The 18,134-nt window shown below is 42.9% G+C and overlaps 1 protein-coding gene across 1 annotated transcript in view; it reads left to right on the forward strand.

Annotated features, from left to right (window-relative positions):
- VPS41 (VPS41 subunit of HOPS complex) overlaps positions 1–18,134 on the forward strand; it is a 150,733-nt gene that overhangs the window by 78,928 nt on the left and 53,671 nt on the right. The window contains exons 8-10 of the mRNA XM_048511443.1: positions 11,848–11,967; positions 13,561–13,707; positions 14,916–14,982. Coding sequence (XP_048367400.1) covers positions 11,848–11,967; positions 13,561–13,707; positions 14,916–14,982 — 334 coding nt within the window. The remainder of the gene's footprint in view (positions 1–11,847; positions 11,968–13,560; positions 13,708–14,915; positions 14,983–18,134) is intronic.

Consider the following 18,134-nt stretch of genomic DNA (forward strand, 5'->3'; position numbering starts at 1 on the left):
CCACCCCAAACGCTTAGTTAATTTGGAACCTTCATAGATACTTCCCCTGGAGACTGTTCCATTTTTATCCAAAATATGGTGATCATTGTTTACATGTTCCTTTCTTAGGATGGTCACCAGTACCTTTATGATTGCTTCCATGCTGGTCTGATTATTTGAAAAATCAGTTATTCAAGTAGATTTGGTAAACTGTAAAAAAGCACAACATCGATTATTATTATTGAAGTGTTTGGTTTTTTGGGGCTTGGGGGGGGTTGCAATTGCATGTAGTTTAGTAATGCCAGAAAGCCAAACCATGAGGGTGGGAGTGGTGGGGAGAAGGCATGTCTAGACAGACCTACCATGTATGGTACAAATCAATCACTCTTCTCTCAAACAACTACTTGGGCCAAGGTTAACAAAGATGAGCAATGAGCAATCTAGAAGGTAAAAGAGAAGAATATTTTGAAACTTTATCTGCTCCTGTATTAAGTATAGCAACAGAATTTGTATTTTTATTGTAAAGTCCACTAAGCACCCTCTTGGAGGTAGGCAAGCAGGCAGGCAGGCAGGTAGGTAGGTGGATGGATGGATGGATAGATGAATAGATAGATATATAGATGGATGGCTATTTATTCTATTTTTAAGGGGCCCCTTCCCTTGCTGGCTCAGGGCAGCTCCAAACATAAGATAACAATAAAATCAATACAATTTCTCAGTATAAAAACCTATAATCCAGATGGCATTTAAAATCTGATAGATTAAAAACAGATAAATCTCCTACTTTTCATTCATAGTAATGTAAGAAAGAAAACAAAACAAAATAAAGGGAGGAGAGAGGAATACATATATAGAGTGAATATATTTTTATATATATATCGCTCTAATTTTCAGTATCAGCAGATCCAGTCTATCTTTGTGATGACCTTTACCTCTGAACCCCCATGATATGTGCTTCATAATAACTGGTTGGATCACTTTGACAAATTATTAAATTGTCAGGATGCTGTTTGCAGCACAGTCCATTTTTAGAAACAGGATAGTCAGCTGTTTGACGTTGCGTTGGGCAGATGAAGAGTTCCAGACAAGAAAGGCAGATTGCTTTGTAAGCTGTAAAATGTCAGTCAGTAAATACTGAGAGGTCCCATTGAAGTGAAGTAAGAGTAAATACCAGGGCAGCCTCTGTCCAGGTATTAGACGGTTTACCTTAAATCGTGCACAAGTTTATTGCCTTGATAGCTTCTGGCTTGGAATTGCTGTCTGAAATGGATGGCCATTAGAATGTTTAAAAAAATGCCCTGTTTGTGAGGACTTGGAACATAAAAAGAGATCCAGAATTGCAAAACTTCAGGTATCCGGGGGCCGCGGGCAACCTAGTGCCCAGTTGCGGAAGACCACAGGATGCTGGTTGCTTCTCCTTCCGTGGATGATACCGTTTGCCACACCTGGATGCCTCTTCTTTGCTAGCGGTTGCCAGAACACAGAAATGCTTTCAGTGGCACTGTAAGAGAGGCACTGCAGTCCCAAGTAGAATTTGTATTCTTCTGAGTCCAGTGATGTCAGTGGGCTTAAAAGAGTATGCTGTTTCCTAAAATTGCACAGATGCTTGTAATTATTGGGACTGAGATCACACATTGAGGGCAGAAGCTGGAGAGATCGGAGCAGGCTGACAAGAACCAGACTGGGTCTCTCTCTGACACATTCTCTGCTGTCTTTCTCTTCTCTCCAAACTGGCCCGCAGGATCTCTATACCTTTCAAACCATCCTTACAGTGGATCAGAGTCAGGGCACTTCAGACTTTTCTTCCAGTGAGGTCCTCTCCTTGATCTGAGCATTGTTGTTGCTTTTGAGAACCTGCGCATTAGGCCTCTTCTCTTGAGCTGGCCAGTCATCATAGACTCTTTCAGCCAGGCTCTCTCTCTCTATCTACTGCTGTGCTTAATATCTGCATATTCCCGAAGTTCCTTTTTCCTAATTTCTGATACCTGTTAGACAGCATGCAAGTCCAGTAGCACCTTAAAAATCAACAAGATTTCTCATGTATAAAGTTAAATCAGTCAAAGTTCCCTTGAAAGCTTATACCCTATAAATCCTTTTTGTCCCTAGGGTACTCCTGAGCTCAAGTTTTTTTTTCTGCTACTGAAGACCAACAAGGGCTCTTTCCACACATAAATCACCTAAAACATTTCTAAAATATTTTCAATCCCCGTCCCCAGTTACAATGACGTATGTCTGCGCTCACCCCCTCTAAATTATTCCTGGTCTCCATTACAAACTCCCTCCCTCTGGAAAATCATTTTAAAAGGGGATTTATTTAAAATGTTTTGAAGCTGGAAATGTTTTGAAGCTGGAGGAAATGTTTTAAGAACATAAGAAAGAGCCTGCTAGATCAGACCAGAGTCCATCTAGTCCAGCACTCTGCTACTCACAGTGGCCCACCAGATGCTTTTGGGAGCTCACATGCAGGATGTGAAAGCAATGGCCTGCTGCTGCTGCTGCTGCTGCTGCTGCTCCCGAGCACCTGGTCTGGCTAAGGCATTTGCAATCTCAGATCAAGTAGGATCAAGATTGGTAGCCATAGATCGACTTCTCCTCCATAAATCTGCCCAAGCCCCTTTTAAAGCTATCCAGGTTAGTAGCCATCACCACCTCCTGTGGCAGCATATTCCAAATACCAATCACATGTTGCATGAAGAAATGTTTCCTTTTATTAGTCTTAATTCTTCTCCCCAGCATTTTCAATGTATGCCCCCTGGTTCTAGTATTGTGAGAGATAAAAATTCCTCTCTGTCAACATTTTCTATCCCATGCATAATTTTATAGACTTCAGTCACATCCCCCCTCAGACGTCTCCTCTCCAAACTAAAGAGTCCTGCCTCAAAACTTTTTGAAAGGTTTGTGTGGAAAGGGCAATTCTATCCACTTGAAATTATTTTGATGCACATTCTTTGATGTTCTTTCATGCGAATATAGGAATCTCGAAAGGAGGGCCTAAGAGCCATTTCTTATGATATGTTCTGTTGCTTATTTATTAGCTGTTGCTTATGTACTAGCTCATGTGAGAGGTATACTCATGGGGTGAACAGGGTGGCATTAAGAGGAGGCTCGACCATACTGCTGATCAGTTTCTTTGTTCAGATATTTCTGGTTTTTGATTTCAACCCTGCTCCCAATTTGATTGCATGAGGATCCCTCGCTTCTTCCTTCAGATGCATAGCACAGTGCATTATGGCGAGATAAGAAGCAGCATTCAGCAAAATAAAAATTACTTTGTCGTTATGAAGACAAAAAAGAGTATTACAGGGGGAAAGAGTATAAAGAGAATAAATTGTGATGGTGCATGTTATTAGTACCACAAAACTTAATTCACTTTGCTGAGGTCATAAAGGTCCTGAGTAGTATTACAGTTGTGTGTGGGGACTTTTCAGCTTTCCCTTTCCAGGACAGCTCCCTATAAAGATGGCGGCCCTTCTGGAATAGCAAACTGCAACTTGCTTCCACCAAAAGAAAAAAAAAATGGCCACTTCAGTCTCATACACATGCAAAAGTATTAAACGCGTGCGTACAGGCCGCCAGACTTCTCTGCCTTTGTGATTCAGTTCTGTATCCTTTTCCCACAGGCGGAAACCATTGAGAACAAAGCATGTGCTGTGTGACAATAACTAACATCACACAATTTTGTACGTGTGACTTCGTTTTCAACTCGTTTTGCAGCCTTGGAGGGAGCGGTTGCGCTTTTAAAACTTATTGTTGAGCGCCAACCTTTTTTGGCACATCAGGAAAACGACGCATTTAATGTTCGTCTCACTGATGTGGTTTTGTACATTGGACTTCTAATTTTCATGACTGAAGGGTCCCTTGAAGCATGCTGAAGACAGGGATTACATGCAATTAGTGCAAGTGTTAATTGCTTGATGAGCTTCATTAGATCGAAACAGTAGCCTTCCTCTGATTCACAGCCCTTCTGTGTAAAACAAGGCTGTCAGTCTGATCCTAAGTGTCATGTGAGTCTTTAATAGCTGCCCAAGGCTCCGTGGGTATAACTAAGGTCAATGCAGTTTGCTTTGCAATAGTTATTCTGGGACAACCTAGGACAAGGCTGATCTGAAGGGGAAGGGCAGAGCGAACAAGTGATGGAGCCTCTTCCTTCTCCCGCAGGCAATTATTGAAATATCTTAACCTTCCTTATGACACTGATTGTGAAGGTGTTAGTTGGCATTTTGTCTTAATCCTATATCAAATTAAGCGGTAGGCTGAGTCTGAAAAAGGGAAAAAACAAACAAGAACTGACTTGGCTTCACCAAGAACTGAAGCGGCTCCCAAGAAAAATGAAGTTGCCACTTAGGTGCTGACTTTCACCACTTATCCTGTGGAACTTGAAAGACATGGGGTTGAAAAGGGTTGAGAGCACGTTGTCCTGTCAGGGCCCGGCTCCTGTGCTTGCGCAGGCCAGGCCCAAGGCATCCTGTGCACTGTCCCCTGAAGCCGCCTGTCTGCTCACAGCCAGGCAGACAGCCTTCGCTGGGCCCCCCTCTGCCTCCCACAATGGCGGCCGCATTCAAGGTGTGGCCACTCTTTGCCAAAGAAATCTCTGTGTGTTTGTGTTGGGACACCTGTACATTACATATGACGCTGAGAAGGATTCTGGTTATAAACTCTGTTCATACAGGGCCAAAATGTGATTAATAGCCCCCTGACAAGTCCTTACCAAGTCTCTTTGGCTTTGCCTTTGGGCTGGCTGAACTGAGACAATATCCTAAAGCCCATGGACAACCAACAGTCCCTAACAGCTGTTCAGTTTTGAGGCAAGTGGATTGAAAACCAACAGCCCAGATGCCGGACCTTCCTTACTATCATCTCTATTTGAGCCTGTTCTCTTCTTCAGGGAAAAAAACCCTGAGGGATAGAAAGGGCCAGGGCATTGGTGTTTACCTCATGGTCTGACTCTCTACTTGAGTCATCTTACTTAGTGTACGTAATGAACTGTTCTACATACAGGAGCTGATGGGCCCTGCAGCTTAAGGACCACTGTGCAGTAACAAGGCATTAGAGAGATTTACCGGCAGAAAACAGATAGGTAAATGAAGTGTGTTGCCAAGGAAGTGGTTTTTGCAGCCACCACCGCTGCTGCTATTGAAATATAAGTACTGAGAATGCTGACTGCCAGGATGTGGATTTATGGGAAATAAAGTCCTAAAATGCTTTCTCCAGCCAAGAAGAGGGAGAGACAAACTTCCTCTTGGAAACAGCTTTCCCTCCACCCCGGGCTCCTGTTGTGCTTAAATTGTTCCTGGTATTGTGATGATGACAATTCAATATTATAGTCAAGTGGAAGATAAACTAAATGAATTGGGGGGTGGGAAGATATCTGTTCTGTGCCTGGTGACTTCTGGAAACACTCTGTGGAAAATTTCCTGTTCCTAAGTCTTGAAGTGGCTGCATTCTTTGTAGAAGAGAAATAGAGCTTATTCGGTAACAGTCAAACAGTAAATGTGGCCTTATTGTAGCTCAGGGATCTGCAACCTGCGGCTCTCCAGATGTTCATGGACTACAATTCCCATCAGCTCCTGCCAGCATGGCCAATTGGCCATGCTGGATGGGGCTGATGGGAATTGTAGTCCATGAACATCTGGATAGCCACAGGTTGCAGACCCTTGTTGTAGCTGAATTAGTAGCATGAGCATTTGTGCTATGCATTTGCGAAGCAGTTATTGCAGGTGCTATAGAAGCCACTTAAGATCCTTCCCCCCAAAAGAGACTAAAACAGTGACACTTACAGTGCAGTCCTAAGCAGAGTTATATGCTTTTAAGTCCATTGAAGTCAGCAGGTATGGAAAGATGTAAGGTATTCAGAGCCCCTAGGGGATGGGGCGGTCTAAAAATCTGAAAAATAAAAATAAATAAAAGGTATATGAAGATGTAACTTTGCTTAGGAACTGCACTGTTAGTATTTGGAAGTCTCTCTCTATCGTATCAGTAAATAAGCCACAACTCTGCCTTCAATAGCATCCTTCAATTATAAAGCAGTCATTAATTATTGGCTTCAAGTTACCTTTTCTACATCTCCAAGCTTCCTAACTTTGCTGTATGGGGAGATACCTCAGAAGTCTTGGTTTCCATGCAGCCACAGTTTTAATAAAACAAAAATTGTTAGACCAGAGTGCCCAGACCGATGTTGGATTTGTAGGTATTTTGAGAACAACCTACCTTTATAGGTAGCTACTTCCTTCTCTTCCAACTCTTCCAGTGTACTTCATTGATATAGTGAATGATGAGTATAGAAAAGCTTTCACTGAGGCACACCTAGATAATCTACCACTTGCAGTTTCAGTGGGATTCCATATCAAGACAGAGTTTGCTCCTGTGACTGTAGATCCTTTGAGGACTAGCCCCATGTCACCTTCTGGGGATTTGAGGCAGATCATCAAAGATTCTGAGGACCATTATACCTCACTTCCTGTGAAGGTCAGGATAAATTAATATTCATACTGGTTGATAAGTGTACATTTATTTATTATTTATTAACATTCACTAATTAACATTAAGATTAATGCTCAGGGAGCTTTGCATGTGTGATTTGAGCAGTCCTTGGAACAGTTCTACAAAGTGAGCTGGTATTGTTATCCCCATGAAAAAGTGCCTTGCCTCAGACCATGGTGAGTCAGTGGCTGAGGCAAAATAGCAATGGTGAATTTCCCAGTTCATATTACTGCGACTACGTCTGGATGGAGTCAAGACCTTTTCATACTCAGGGCCTCTGAAGAGCCATCATGGTGTGAAAGGAGTGCCCGGCCTTTTTGAGCTTGTGGGCCCCTTTGGAATTCTGATACAAGATGGCAGGCCCAACTATAAAATAGCCACCATGAGAGGTGAGCCACAAAATGGCCGTTGTGGGAGCTGGGAGGAAGAAGCAATCGCATGCAGAGAGAAGGTTCAAGTGTGGAGGGCAAGAGGAGTCAGTTTTCAAAATACACTGGAAAAGAAGAGTCAGAATAAAACCAACATTGTAGTGGCAGCTGTTGCTGAAGTGTTATCTGCATAGCCAATCAGATCTCCCGTGTGCAATCAGCAGCCTACCTGGCCCCACCCACTTTCAAAAAACATTTGGCAGGTACCAAGAAAAGTGTTGGTGGATGCCTTGGTGCCTCCAGGCATTCTATTTCTATTCCAACCAGTTCTGTTCCAGCTAGCTCAGTTACCATTCTGTTCCAGTCCCTGTTTGCATGAAGGATGCTGGAGCTTTGAAAGCTGTCACCTACTTGTAAAGATTATGTACATATATTTTTCTACTACCCAAGTTACTGTACAAAGAGGCCATATGGTGCAATTGGAAGACCCCGGCCTAGATTGGCCTGGTCATAAATAAGGTCACAAGGAAACACACATGAGCCATCTATTCTTCTTTGTCATACTAAGCCTAACTTACCTCACAAGGTTGTTGTGAAGGTAAAATAGAGCCTGGGAGCTGATATGTGCCTCCCTAAGCTTCATGGAGAAAGGGCAGGACAAAAATTTCTGAAATTAATAACTATAGCAACAATAGTTTCAACATTGGGATAGTTAGAGGTTTCCGGGCTGTATGGCCATGTTCTAGTAGCATTGTCTCCTGATGTCTCACCTGCATCTGTGGCTGGCATCTTCAAAGGTGTACACCTCTGAAGATGCCAGCCACAGATGCAGGCGAAACGTCAGGAGAAAATGCTACTGGAACACGGCCATGCAGCCCGGAAACCACACAACACCCCAGTGATTCTGGCCGTGAAAGCCTTCAACCAGCCTACCACTGTCTCATGGCTTAAGTTTATTAGCAATAGACAAAATGTACAATTCTCTAGAAAATTGCTGCCTGACAGTGAAAACTGATGGCGACTGCCTAGGTATAAGAAGGAATTTCATAATTAAATTAAATTCTTAACGAGTCATCCCAAAGCTCTTACTACGTAAGCCGGTGTTTTAATTTGCACTAGTTTTATAGAGACCACAAAAGCCCTGTTAATACTATTCAGGGGAAATTAGAAAGAAGTGATTATGAAAAATCCTTGCTTGTTGGGTTGTGGTTTTAAAGATGAATCGTTTAGGAACAAGTAGAGCCTTACAAACACAAATGTGCGCGTTCGCTGGATGAGCATGTGCACCTTGTGAGGAACTTTGCATTTGAATGAGCTGGAAATAACCTAAGCTCAAACATCAGACCTGCATATGCATTTTTTTAAATATTATTTTTATTTGTCATTATTGTGTCATGCAAGATAAGAGGCCTTTGGCATTCTGAAAATGGGCCCATATCTAGAGTTTGATTTGCATTTCATAAGGCATTTGTGTATTTATTTATTTTTCCAATTATTATTATTATTTATTTATTATTCAGTGTAACTTCCTCAACTACGTGTTTTTTTTCTGTAATTGTCCCATAACTGTACTCCCCAATTGCCACATGATGCTGTAACCTCCCCTGCCTCAATCCCCTATAACAGTGATGGCGAACCTTTTCGAGACCGAGTGCCCAAATTGCAACCCCAAACCTAAGGGGACAGATAAAAAAAGCCAACACGGCAATTTAACCTGAATACTGAGGGTTTGAAGCAAAAATGGTTGGCTCCAGGGGCACGCTAAGCATCTAGAGTAAGCTTAGTGAAGCAACCGTACAACGCTTCAAATGGGTGAATCACGATCCTACGAGGGTTTACTCAGAAGCAAGCCCCATTGCCAGCAACCGAGCTTCCTCCCAGATAAAGGATCATGCCCAGGCCAGCCTAGATGTGTGTGTGTGTGTGGGGGGTGATTTTCCATCCCCCTCCCACATGATGAACTCTGTGCATGAGTGCCCACAGAGAGGGCTCTGAGTGCCACCTCTGGCACCCGTGCCATAGGTTCGCCACCACTGCCCTATAAGCCCTTGTGTCCCCTCATCATTAATTTTTTGCCTCTCTTCCACTAACACTCCTTTCCTTCTCATTCCTCATGCATCTTTAAACAAAGCATGGTAAGATTCTCACAATAGTTAGAGAAGGTCGGTTAGCCATATGTGGCTTACTATGCCGTGTTTAAAGACCACTGGGGAATGGAAAGAGTGTTAGTGGCTCTGGTCTTGAGTGGGAGTGAAAGCAAAGCTCCCCCCACAGTTGGTTTCCAGAGCCCATTGCCTTGCGTCATTATAAAGCCAGCCTTGGCTTTCCTGGAAGGAAGCAATGATATTAATATGAGTCTAGACTAGATGCAAAAGAGTTATCTCCTTTTAAGCCAATTGAAGTCAAGGGTATAGCTCTCCTTAGGATTATGTCGTGAAATAGCCAAACAGGTCACCCAGATCCCCCTTCCCCCTTTCCTATTTATTGTGCTGCTGCAGAAGACATTGGCCAGTGCAAATAAATGCCCATTGTTGCCTTAATCTCACCTATTCCATCAAACATTTCAATAGATAAAATTTAACCAAGTAGGAGTTGAAATAAATACAGAAATTCAAATTGATTTTTTCCATACTATTGGTACTGTCTGAAGTTTAAGCCTGTCAGAGATTGGAAAAAAAACCCAAACACAAATATTGAAGCCAATGTGGTGTAGTGGTTAAGAGCAGGTAGACTCTAATCTGGAGAACTGGGTTTAATTCCCCACTCCTCTGCATGAATGGCAAACTCTTATCCAGTGAACCAGATTTGTGTCCTCACTCCTGCTGGGTGACCTTGGGCTAGTCATAGTCCTCTCTCAGCCCTACCTGCCTCTCAAGGTGTCTCACGTAGACGGAGGAAGGGGAATCCAAACTCTTCTTCCTCTTGTTCCAATTTATGCATATTTATTATTAGAAGCAGTATAGATGAGATCAGAAACAAGACTCTATTGTGGGTTGGAATCAGCCAGCTTTTCAACGGGTAGAAAAGGAAGGATACATTATCTTTGACAGCTGAGGATTGTGGTGTACAAAAGCCATGTGAAAAGGGGGATGCTGTGGAAGGGAAATGGAAAAGATTGAGTGAAAAAAGTTGGCTGTATCCAATGCTATGCTTTTATTCTTCCTATCCAAATCCATTGCTACTGGCAGATAAGAGTACATTTGTTTCTTATTTATTAACATTTAAATTTGGATTCTTCCTATCCTTGATGTAGTATTGTTGTGTAGTGTATGCTGAAGAAATAAACACTTTCTCCAGTTTACAGATAATTCCATTTCTTAGCTTCTTATCCCTGTCTTAGAGTCCTCCCCCACCCCCAGTCTACTTCATCACACTGTCCCTCATGTAACATGGTTTAGTCCAGGGGTCTGCAACCTGTGGCTCTCCAGATGTTCATGGACTACAAATCCCATCAGCCCCTGCCAATTGGCCATGCTGGCAGGGGCTGATGGGAATTGTAGTCCATGAACATCTGGAGAGCCGCAGGTTGCAAACCCCTGGTTTAGTCCTTTTGCCACTCATTTAGTTGGGTTATAATCAAAGAGGTTCTGCTGATTTAATACCCAAAGATTCAGTCCAGTTGGTGAAGTACATTTTCCTTTTATGTTGTAGTTTTTCTTTCACCCACTGCTAAATGACTTCCTGTGACCAATTTTAAACTTTGTTTTTTAAACTTTGCCAACTGGAATATCTGTCCTTTGGTACCATCTTGTGGTTATTTGTATAATAGGTGTTCAGTGTGAACCTTAACTAAAAAGCCTCTTTAAATAAAGTAACTATCATTGGATTTATATTAATGTCCTGATTTCTCTTTTATTTAAGACAACCTTGATCTAGTGTAGGAGGTTATACCCACAATTCACAAGACATTACGAATATACTGAGTATATGTATAGGTTTGGGCTCATATTTCTACCTCCACAACCTTCAACCCGCTTTCCTTTTGTCAGTGAAGAAGTAGTTTTAGGCATTATTCTTGTGTGAAGTGTGAAGTGAAGCAAGAAGTGAAGGAAACAGCTTAATGCTTGAATCAGGTCCCTGTGACAACATCTAGCTGCATCGGGTACCCAGTTTACACAATTCTTTCCCTACATAATGAAGCACAGTCTTTGTACATGAGGCCATCTTTGTGATTTGAGCAGGGGGGTACATACTTCATCACCACTGCATGAAAGGAAGCGTTGTTTTGAAGTAGCAGGCAAAGTCGGTTGCCTGGTTCAGTTCCCCCCTACCGCCATGGTCATACGTCAGTGTTCTTGTTGTAATTGCCACCTAATTGCAGTGGCGTAGGAGGTTAAGAGCTCTTGTATCTAATCTGGAGGAACCGGGTTTGATTCCCCGCTCTGCCGCTTGGGCTGTGGAGACTTATCTGGGGAATTCAGATTAGCCTGTGCACTCCCACACACACCAGCTGGGTGACCTTGGGCTAGTCACAGCTTCTCCGAGCTCTCTCAGCCCCACCTACCTCACAGGGTGTTTGTTGTGAGGGGGAAAGGGCAAGCAGATTGTAAGCCCCTTTGAGTCTCCTGCAGGAGAGAAAGGGGGGTATAAATCCAAACTCTTCTTCTTCTTCTAATTATTTACTTAAATAATTTCATCATATTTGTCTCTCCAGTGAGGACCCAAAACCACTTAAAACGTTCTCTCTGCCTTTATTTTATTTTCACAAGGAAAGCCCTATGAGGTAGGCGAGGTGGAGAAAGGGACTGCCCCAAGATCACCTAACAAGCTTCCATGGCAGATTGAGGTTTCACACCTTTGTCTCATCGGCTTATACTCTAAACACTACACAGCTGTGACTGTTTGCTCATTCTTGGCTTCCCAAGTTGCTTCGTAGAAAACTAGGAGCATTGCTTGTTGCTAATGCTTTTTTATTGTCATTCTGTTCTACCTTCTCTTGTGAGGACATTTAATGGTTTTCTCTTTTTTTTTTGTACCTGTCCTTATCACAGTGTGATATTTTTGTGTCTCTTCCTCCTAGTTATTGTTATATGAAAAGACCTGGATGAACAGATGGAAGCCTTCCATTTTACATGAAGGAGAAGGAACTATAAGGAATGTTAAGTGGAAAGGAAACCTAATTGCTTGGGCTAATAATATGGTAGGTGATTCAAGGTTGACTATCGTTGATAGTTCCCTCATGTCGTTGTACTGGATTGTCTTCAGATGTTTTTAATTTTCTCCGAGAGTAATTGACTTTGTAACTTATATGTTGCCACATCTTTTCGAATGGTCTTGAGTTAATTATATCTGGCTTGACATAAGAAGAGTGTTAAAAATATATTCAGACGGGTTCTCAAAATCAAAGTGGGCACAAAGGCTGCTTGATGTATTGTCAAAGGCTATTTTCTAGAGTTGGGATTGAGTGGTTGCTGTGGCTCTTCTCCAGACCACGGCCACAAGCAGTTTTGTGTAGAAACCCACAACAGCTGGTGTCTGCTTCAACTTGCTGCTGTTGCTTTCCTTGGTGACCAAGAACCATGTGGATCATACATCTTCATCTGTGTGGTAAACATATTGACTGGAAAAAGCCAGGATGTTAAATCCCCCCCCCCCAAAAAAAATTTTCAATTGAATTCTGAGTTTCATCTGGAAGGGCCTATTAAATGTTGTTGTTGTTGTTGCTGTTGTTAATTAGATTTAATAGACCGCCCTAGTTTTGTGGTCACTACATTGCTACTTTTGTTCTGCTGTGGTCCAACTACCCAAGCATCAATTTAAAACTCAACTGTGTGCTAGAGTCCAAGTTTTGTTATTTATTTAGAAAATGAACATGCTGCCTCTGGTCACCACTGCTGGTGGGGGCATGGAGATCAGGGCTCGGAAAGAGCCTCCAAATAAGTGAAATTTGAGTAAGAAGATAGAATGTGAAACACCTCTACCACAGAGCTAATTAAACTGGAAATCTAGAAGGTGAAGGAAACAAATTAGGCTGTTAATAGTAGTATTTATTTAATGGAAGGGAGACGCTTGAAAAGGCAAAGATGGGATTGAATGGAAAACATGGACTTAAAATTGTGAATGTGTCCGGCCTCATTGAGGGTTGTACCTTCTGTGTAGTGGCTCTTAACCATTGATTAGTATTCTGGCTAACTCTCCGGGAAGACCACCTTTCAGCTGTCGCATCTATTCCCAGAAGATGGTTGAACAATTTATCCTTTAATTGTGTCACTCTGAAGAGAAGGTACCAGAGAAAACAAAGCAGCAACAAAACAAAAATGTCTCAAGGAGAATATTTGTAGCCAATAATCCCCCTAAGCATGCTCTGGTGCTGCGCAGACGTTCCCCAGTGCTGCACGGAACTGAGTTAACCTGGAGAGCTACCCCATCAGGCGGTCCCTTATCTGTGCAGCATCGATACGGTGGCTTACAAGGAACAGTTTGTGGCTAAACTTCCAGAGCAGACCCATTGATGATCATAGAGAAAGTTAGCTAGATGGTTTACAAGTTATCAGTATCACAAAGGTTTATGAGATTCCAGCAATTTATTTCTGATAGCTTTTTTTAATAACTGAAAGAGGGGTACAAAAATTATCCTGAACTTTTAAGAACAAAAATTAGCTGTAAGATAACAGTAGAATTGGCTCATGGGCACAGACCTTTCAGTGCATCTGATGGCAGATAGTACCCGTGGAGACAGTGGGTTGCATATGAAGTGCCCCGCTGACTTTCTTCCTATGCATTAAACTTCCAGGGCGTGAAGATACTTGACGTGATCACGAAGCAAAGAATCACCAACGTGCCCCGCGACGATATAAGCCTCCGTCCTGATATGTATCCTTGCAGCCTTTGCTGGAAAGATAATTTAACACTGATTATTGGCTGGGGAAATTCAGTAAAGGTACAATTACCTGTCTTTGTAATAAATGCTTGCTGCTATCACAGACAAACAGAGGATTATTTCTGAAAAGCCAAAGCAAGAGGAGGAAGGTGGGGGGAGGGAAGAAGGGAATTTGATTTGACTTCTGTGCAGAGAACTCCTGCTGCCATAGAAATGTCATTGGGCTGACCTTCATAAGAAGGAATAATGACAAATGCCCAGTGGTCAGACAGATTTCTACGGGAGTGTGCAGCAGTAGGCAAGGTTGCGGGATGATCCTCGTTTCTTTGTCTTCCAGCAATGCGCTCGGAGAGCTGTTGATACGGAGTTGTGAAATTCATTAACTCTGCTTCGGCTAGGTGAAAAAGTGTTCGTTTCGGCCAGCCGTTTCGGCCAATTCTTAGAAACCATAGAAGCTATTAGCCACAATTGTGCTGCCACTTATCCAAACACATTTTTCAGTAAAACAGCAGCGGATGAGAAGTTGAACCCCCATCGGAAAGCAGAATGGGACTGAAAAGAAGCTTAATTTTTTTTTTGAAAGGCTGTGTTTATTTTGTGTTGAAACTGTACAATAAAATGCTGGGAATGTCTTGTATTGAGGCATCTGTTTTCTGAAGCCACAAAGAATTTATGACCGTAAAACTTTTAAAGTTGCCATTCTTTTATTCCTAATGTCAGTCTGCAATTTAGCATTAGTGAAAGCGGGGGGGGGGAGGGGTCACTCTGTTGCGCTTTCTTGTGGAACCTAAAGGAGGGGCATATTTACAGCAACCTCAGCCTCCCAAGATGGTGAGTCTGATGAAGCAGACTGCATAAATTTTGCTGCCCCCCCCCCCAAGTCTGGGTGTAATTATTTATTTTTATTTATTCATTCATTGTATTTGTAAACCGCCCTCCCCCAGAGGGCTCATGGTTTTAAAGGGCCACAGGTCTCTTGGCTGTTTTTGCTAGAGAGATTGCTCCAGAATCTATGTGTAAGCCAGGGTGGCAAAATTAATACTATATTTTTAAGTTCTAGTATGTTTACAATACTCTCCTAGAATTCCATTCCCTCCTAAGGTATTCTTTTGTGCTGGGCAGCTCTTCTTTAAAATGCCATCTTGACTCAGGCAGTAATCATCCTCATTTATCCTACTTATGAATGTTTGTCTACGTGCAGAGAGGAGTGCTGCTGTTTCCAAGGCTAGCAGTAGCGATTAATTAATATGATGATTTTCACTGTGTAGATCTGCTATGTAAAAGAACGACACGCCAGCGAAATGCGAGACCTGCCCAGTCGTTACGTGGAAATAGGTAAGAGGCCAGCGTGTTTGTCATGAAATTGCAGAAAAGCTCCAGGTGACTCAGTGTTAAAGTCATGTCACCTTTGGGGATTTTTCTATTACAAAACCTTAAATCTTTTCCTCGTTTCCAGCAGCATAATGGAAGGCATGCCGTCCAATCCCGTAATACGTTTCTTTCTGTATGCCTATTTTCTTAGCCGAAAATTGGCTCCCCAAACTGTTCTTGGAGATCATAAGATGATACCTATGAAATGTTCCTTGAAAGGAGAGTAATTCTTAGAGGAATTACCTCCTCACTTGACATTGGAAGCTGAAGACTGTCGGGTTGTCGGCTGGATCTGGACCCCGACGCAGTGAATGGGGGGTGGGGGGGCACCAGACTACTTCATGCCCACCCTGTCATGACACACATGTTATGCGGGGGGGTAGTCCCTTCCCTAGACTGGAGAGCCCATTTTGGACAAGAGCGAGTTTGATCGATAGTTATTCTCTCTCAGGGGAGAGACTTCTCTCTCATAGAAAGGATAGATCCCGACCACTATTGCAAATACTGCAAAGAAAACAGTGCTGGGCAGGTGGTTTGCTTTCTGAGTGAGGCTAGTTCAGGTACAAGTTCTGTCACCACAGGTATGACAGATGCTTTTTTATCCTGGGTTTTTTTTTCAGTGTCTCAATGGAGCAGCAGAGCGGGAAAGGGAAGAAGAGCTCCGTTGTCATAAATCTGCCCAGGCACATATTGTAAGGGTGGAGTATTTGTGGAGACAGATTCTTTATCTTTCCTTGCCCAGCCTCCTGTCCTTCCCTACATATTTAAGGAACAGTGCTTTATCTCACTTTAGCTGCTAACAATCTGTTTGAGGTTTTCCCATTCTGGTTTCAGGTCACAGCACTCTGGTTCTGCTGAAGCCGTGAACATTGCTTTTTTTTCAAAATGCAGGTTGGATTGGAGCCGTGGGAGGTTGTCATTTTTCCCATGTCTTAATAACGATCGCCGTTCATGTGGATAATATTTGGCAGCCTCTTGCTTTAAAATCTTGTGCTGGGCACAGTTCTCCAATCATGATGTCCTTTAATGAAACTCACAATTCCCACCCCCTGACTTCCTTCCATTTTGGCCCCTCCCACTGCTGTTCACGAGCCACACGCTCAACTCTGTTTCTGTAAGGTGCTGCAAAAATTACACTGTCTGCTATGGTAAAAAATAGGGAGGTATCCCTAGAGCATCATGCTGGCAGGGGATGATGGGAACTGTAGTCCATAACATCTGGAGGGCCGCGAGTTTGACACCTATGCCATAAAGCTGTGGTGGCGAACCTTTGGCACTCCAGATGTTATGGACTACAATTCCCATCAGCCAATTGGCCATGCTGGCAGGGGCTGATGGGAATTGTAGTCCATAACATCTGGAGTGCCAAAGGTTCACCACCACTGCCCTAAAGTGTTGATAACAGGACAAACATATTCAGCATCGCTTATGACTCTATTGCATTTGGGAAGAGCTTGCGCCTGATTAAATTGAGGCGCGCAAACTTTGATCCCCTCATGAGAAGATGAGTCACTAGAAAAGAAAATAATGCTAGGAAGAGTTGAAGTCCATAAAAAAGAGGCGGACCCAACATGAGAAGTATTAACTCTCATGACATGAGAAGTGGTCTTAAGTGCCATATTTTGGTTGACCCCCCCCCCCCAATTGCAGCAATAATCTTCTTCTCATTGTTCGCATTAGGCTTGTGAGTAGTGGGATTCAGAACTTGCTAAATTTGCCCAACAGAGACATTCCTCGGGGGTTATCAGCTGTGATATGGGAGATAGGAGGGTAGTGATAAATAGTAGATTATTCCTTTCAGTAATCAACGTTGTCTAAGTCAGTGAAATCTCTGAAGCAGCCTCTTTCTTTTTGTCTCCATACTGTAAAAAAAAAAAAAGTCCCATGTTAATTTCTGGAATTTACTGCCAGGAAACTGTCCTTAGGACTGTAGCCCTTTTTTCCTCCATCGAGTCACAACTGACTCATAGCTACCCCTGTGGGGTTTTTAAGGCAAGAGTTGTTCAAAAGTGGTTTGCCATCACCTGCTTCCATGTCACAACCCTGGTATTCCATCGAGGTCTCCCATCCAGATACTTGCCTGGGTCGGCCCTGCTTAGCTCCTGAGATCTGGTGAGATCAGGCTAGCCTGGGCTATCCAGGTCAGGACTGTAACCTGTGGGATGCTTTACTGTTCTAGACAAAGCCCAGTTCCTGTGTGGCCACAGTGTTTCAAAAGACATAATAGGCACAAACAAGGGCCCCTCAGCTCTCTGAGTAATTGGCTGTGAATCTTCTGGTGAACTAAAACTAGGCAGTCTTGGAGTTTTCTCTTTCCCTTTCAAAGAGAGCCAGTGTGGCAGAGTTGTTAAGAGCAGGTGGATTCTAATCTGGAGGACCAGGTTTGATTCCCCACTCCTCCCCTGAGTGGCAGAGGCTTATCTGGTGAACCAGGTTTGATTCCCCACTCCTCCCCTGAGTGGCAGAGGCTTATCTGGTGAACCAGATATGTTTTCAGACTCCTACATTTCTGCTGCGTGACCTTGGGCAAGTCACAGTTCTTTGGAACTCTCTCAGCCCAACCTGGTGTCTGTTGTGGGGAGAGGAAGGGAAAGGAGCTTGTAAGCCACCTTGAGTCTCTTTACATGAGAGAAAGCTGCTGCTGCTGCTGCTGCTGCTGCTGCTTCTTCTTCTTCTTCTTCTTCTTCTTCTTCTTCTTCTTCTTCTTCTTCTTCTTCTTCTTCTTCTTCTTCTTCTTCTAATTCTAACAATAACAACAACAACAACATTAATAATAATAATAATAATAATAATAATAATAATAATAATAATAATAATAATAATAATAATAATCGTGGAAAAACTTACACGATACGAGGATTTAAGGATTGAACTACAAAGACTCTGGCACAAACCAGTAAAGGTGGTCCCAGTGGTGATCGGCACACTGGGTGCAGTGCCTAAAGATCTTGAACGGCACTTAAAAACAATTGGCGCTGACAAAATCACCATATGTCAGCTGCAAAAGGCCACCCTACTCGGCTCTGCACGTATTATTCGTCGATACATCACACAGTCGACGTGTGATGTAATACAAAATCCAGCATATTGATCTTGTTTGCTGTGTATAACTGTTT

This window comes from Sphaerodactylus townsendi, linkage group LG11 (assembly GCF_021028975.2).
Source record: "Sphaerodactylus townsendi isolate TG3544 linkage group LG11, MPM_Stown_v2.3, whole genome shotgun sequence".
NCBI classification, from domain to species: Eukaryota; Metazoa; Chordata; class Lepidosauria; order Squamata; family Sphaerodactylidae; genus Sphaerodactylus; species Sphaerodactylus townsendi.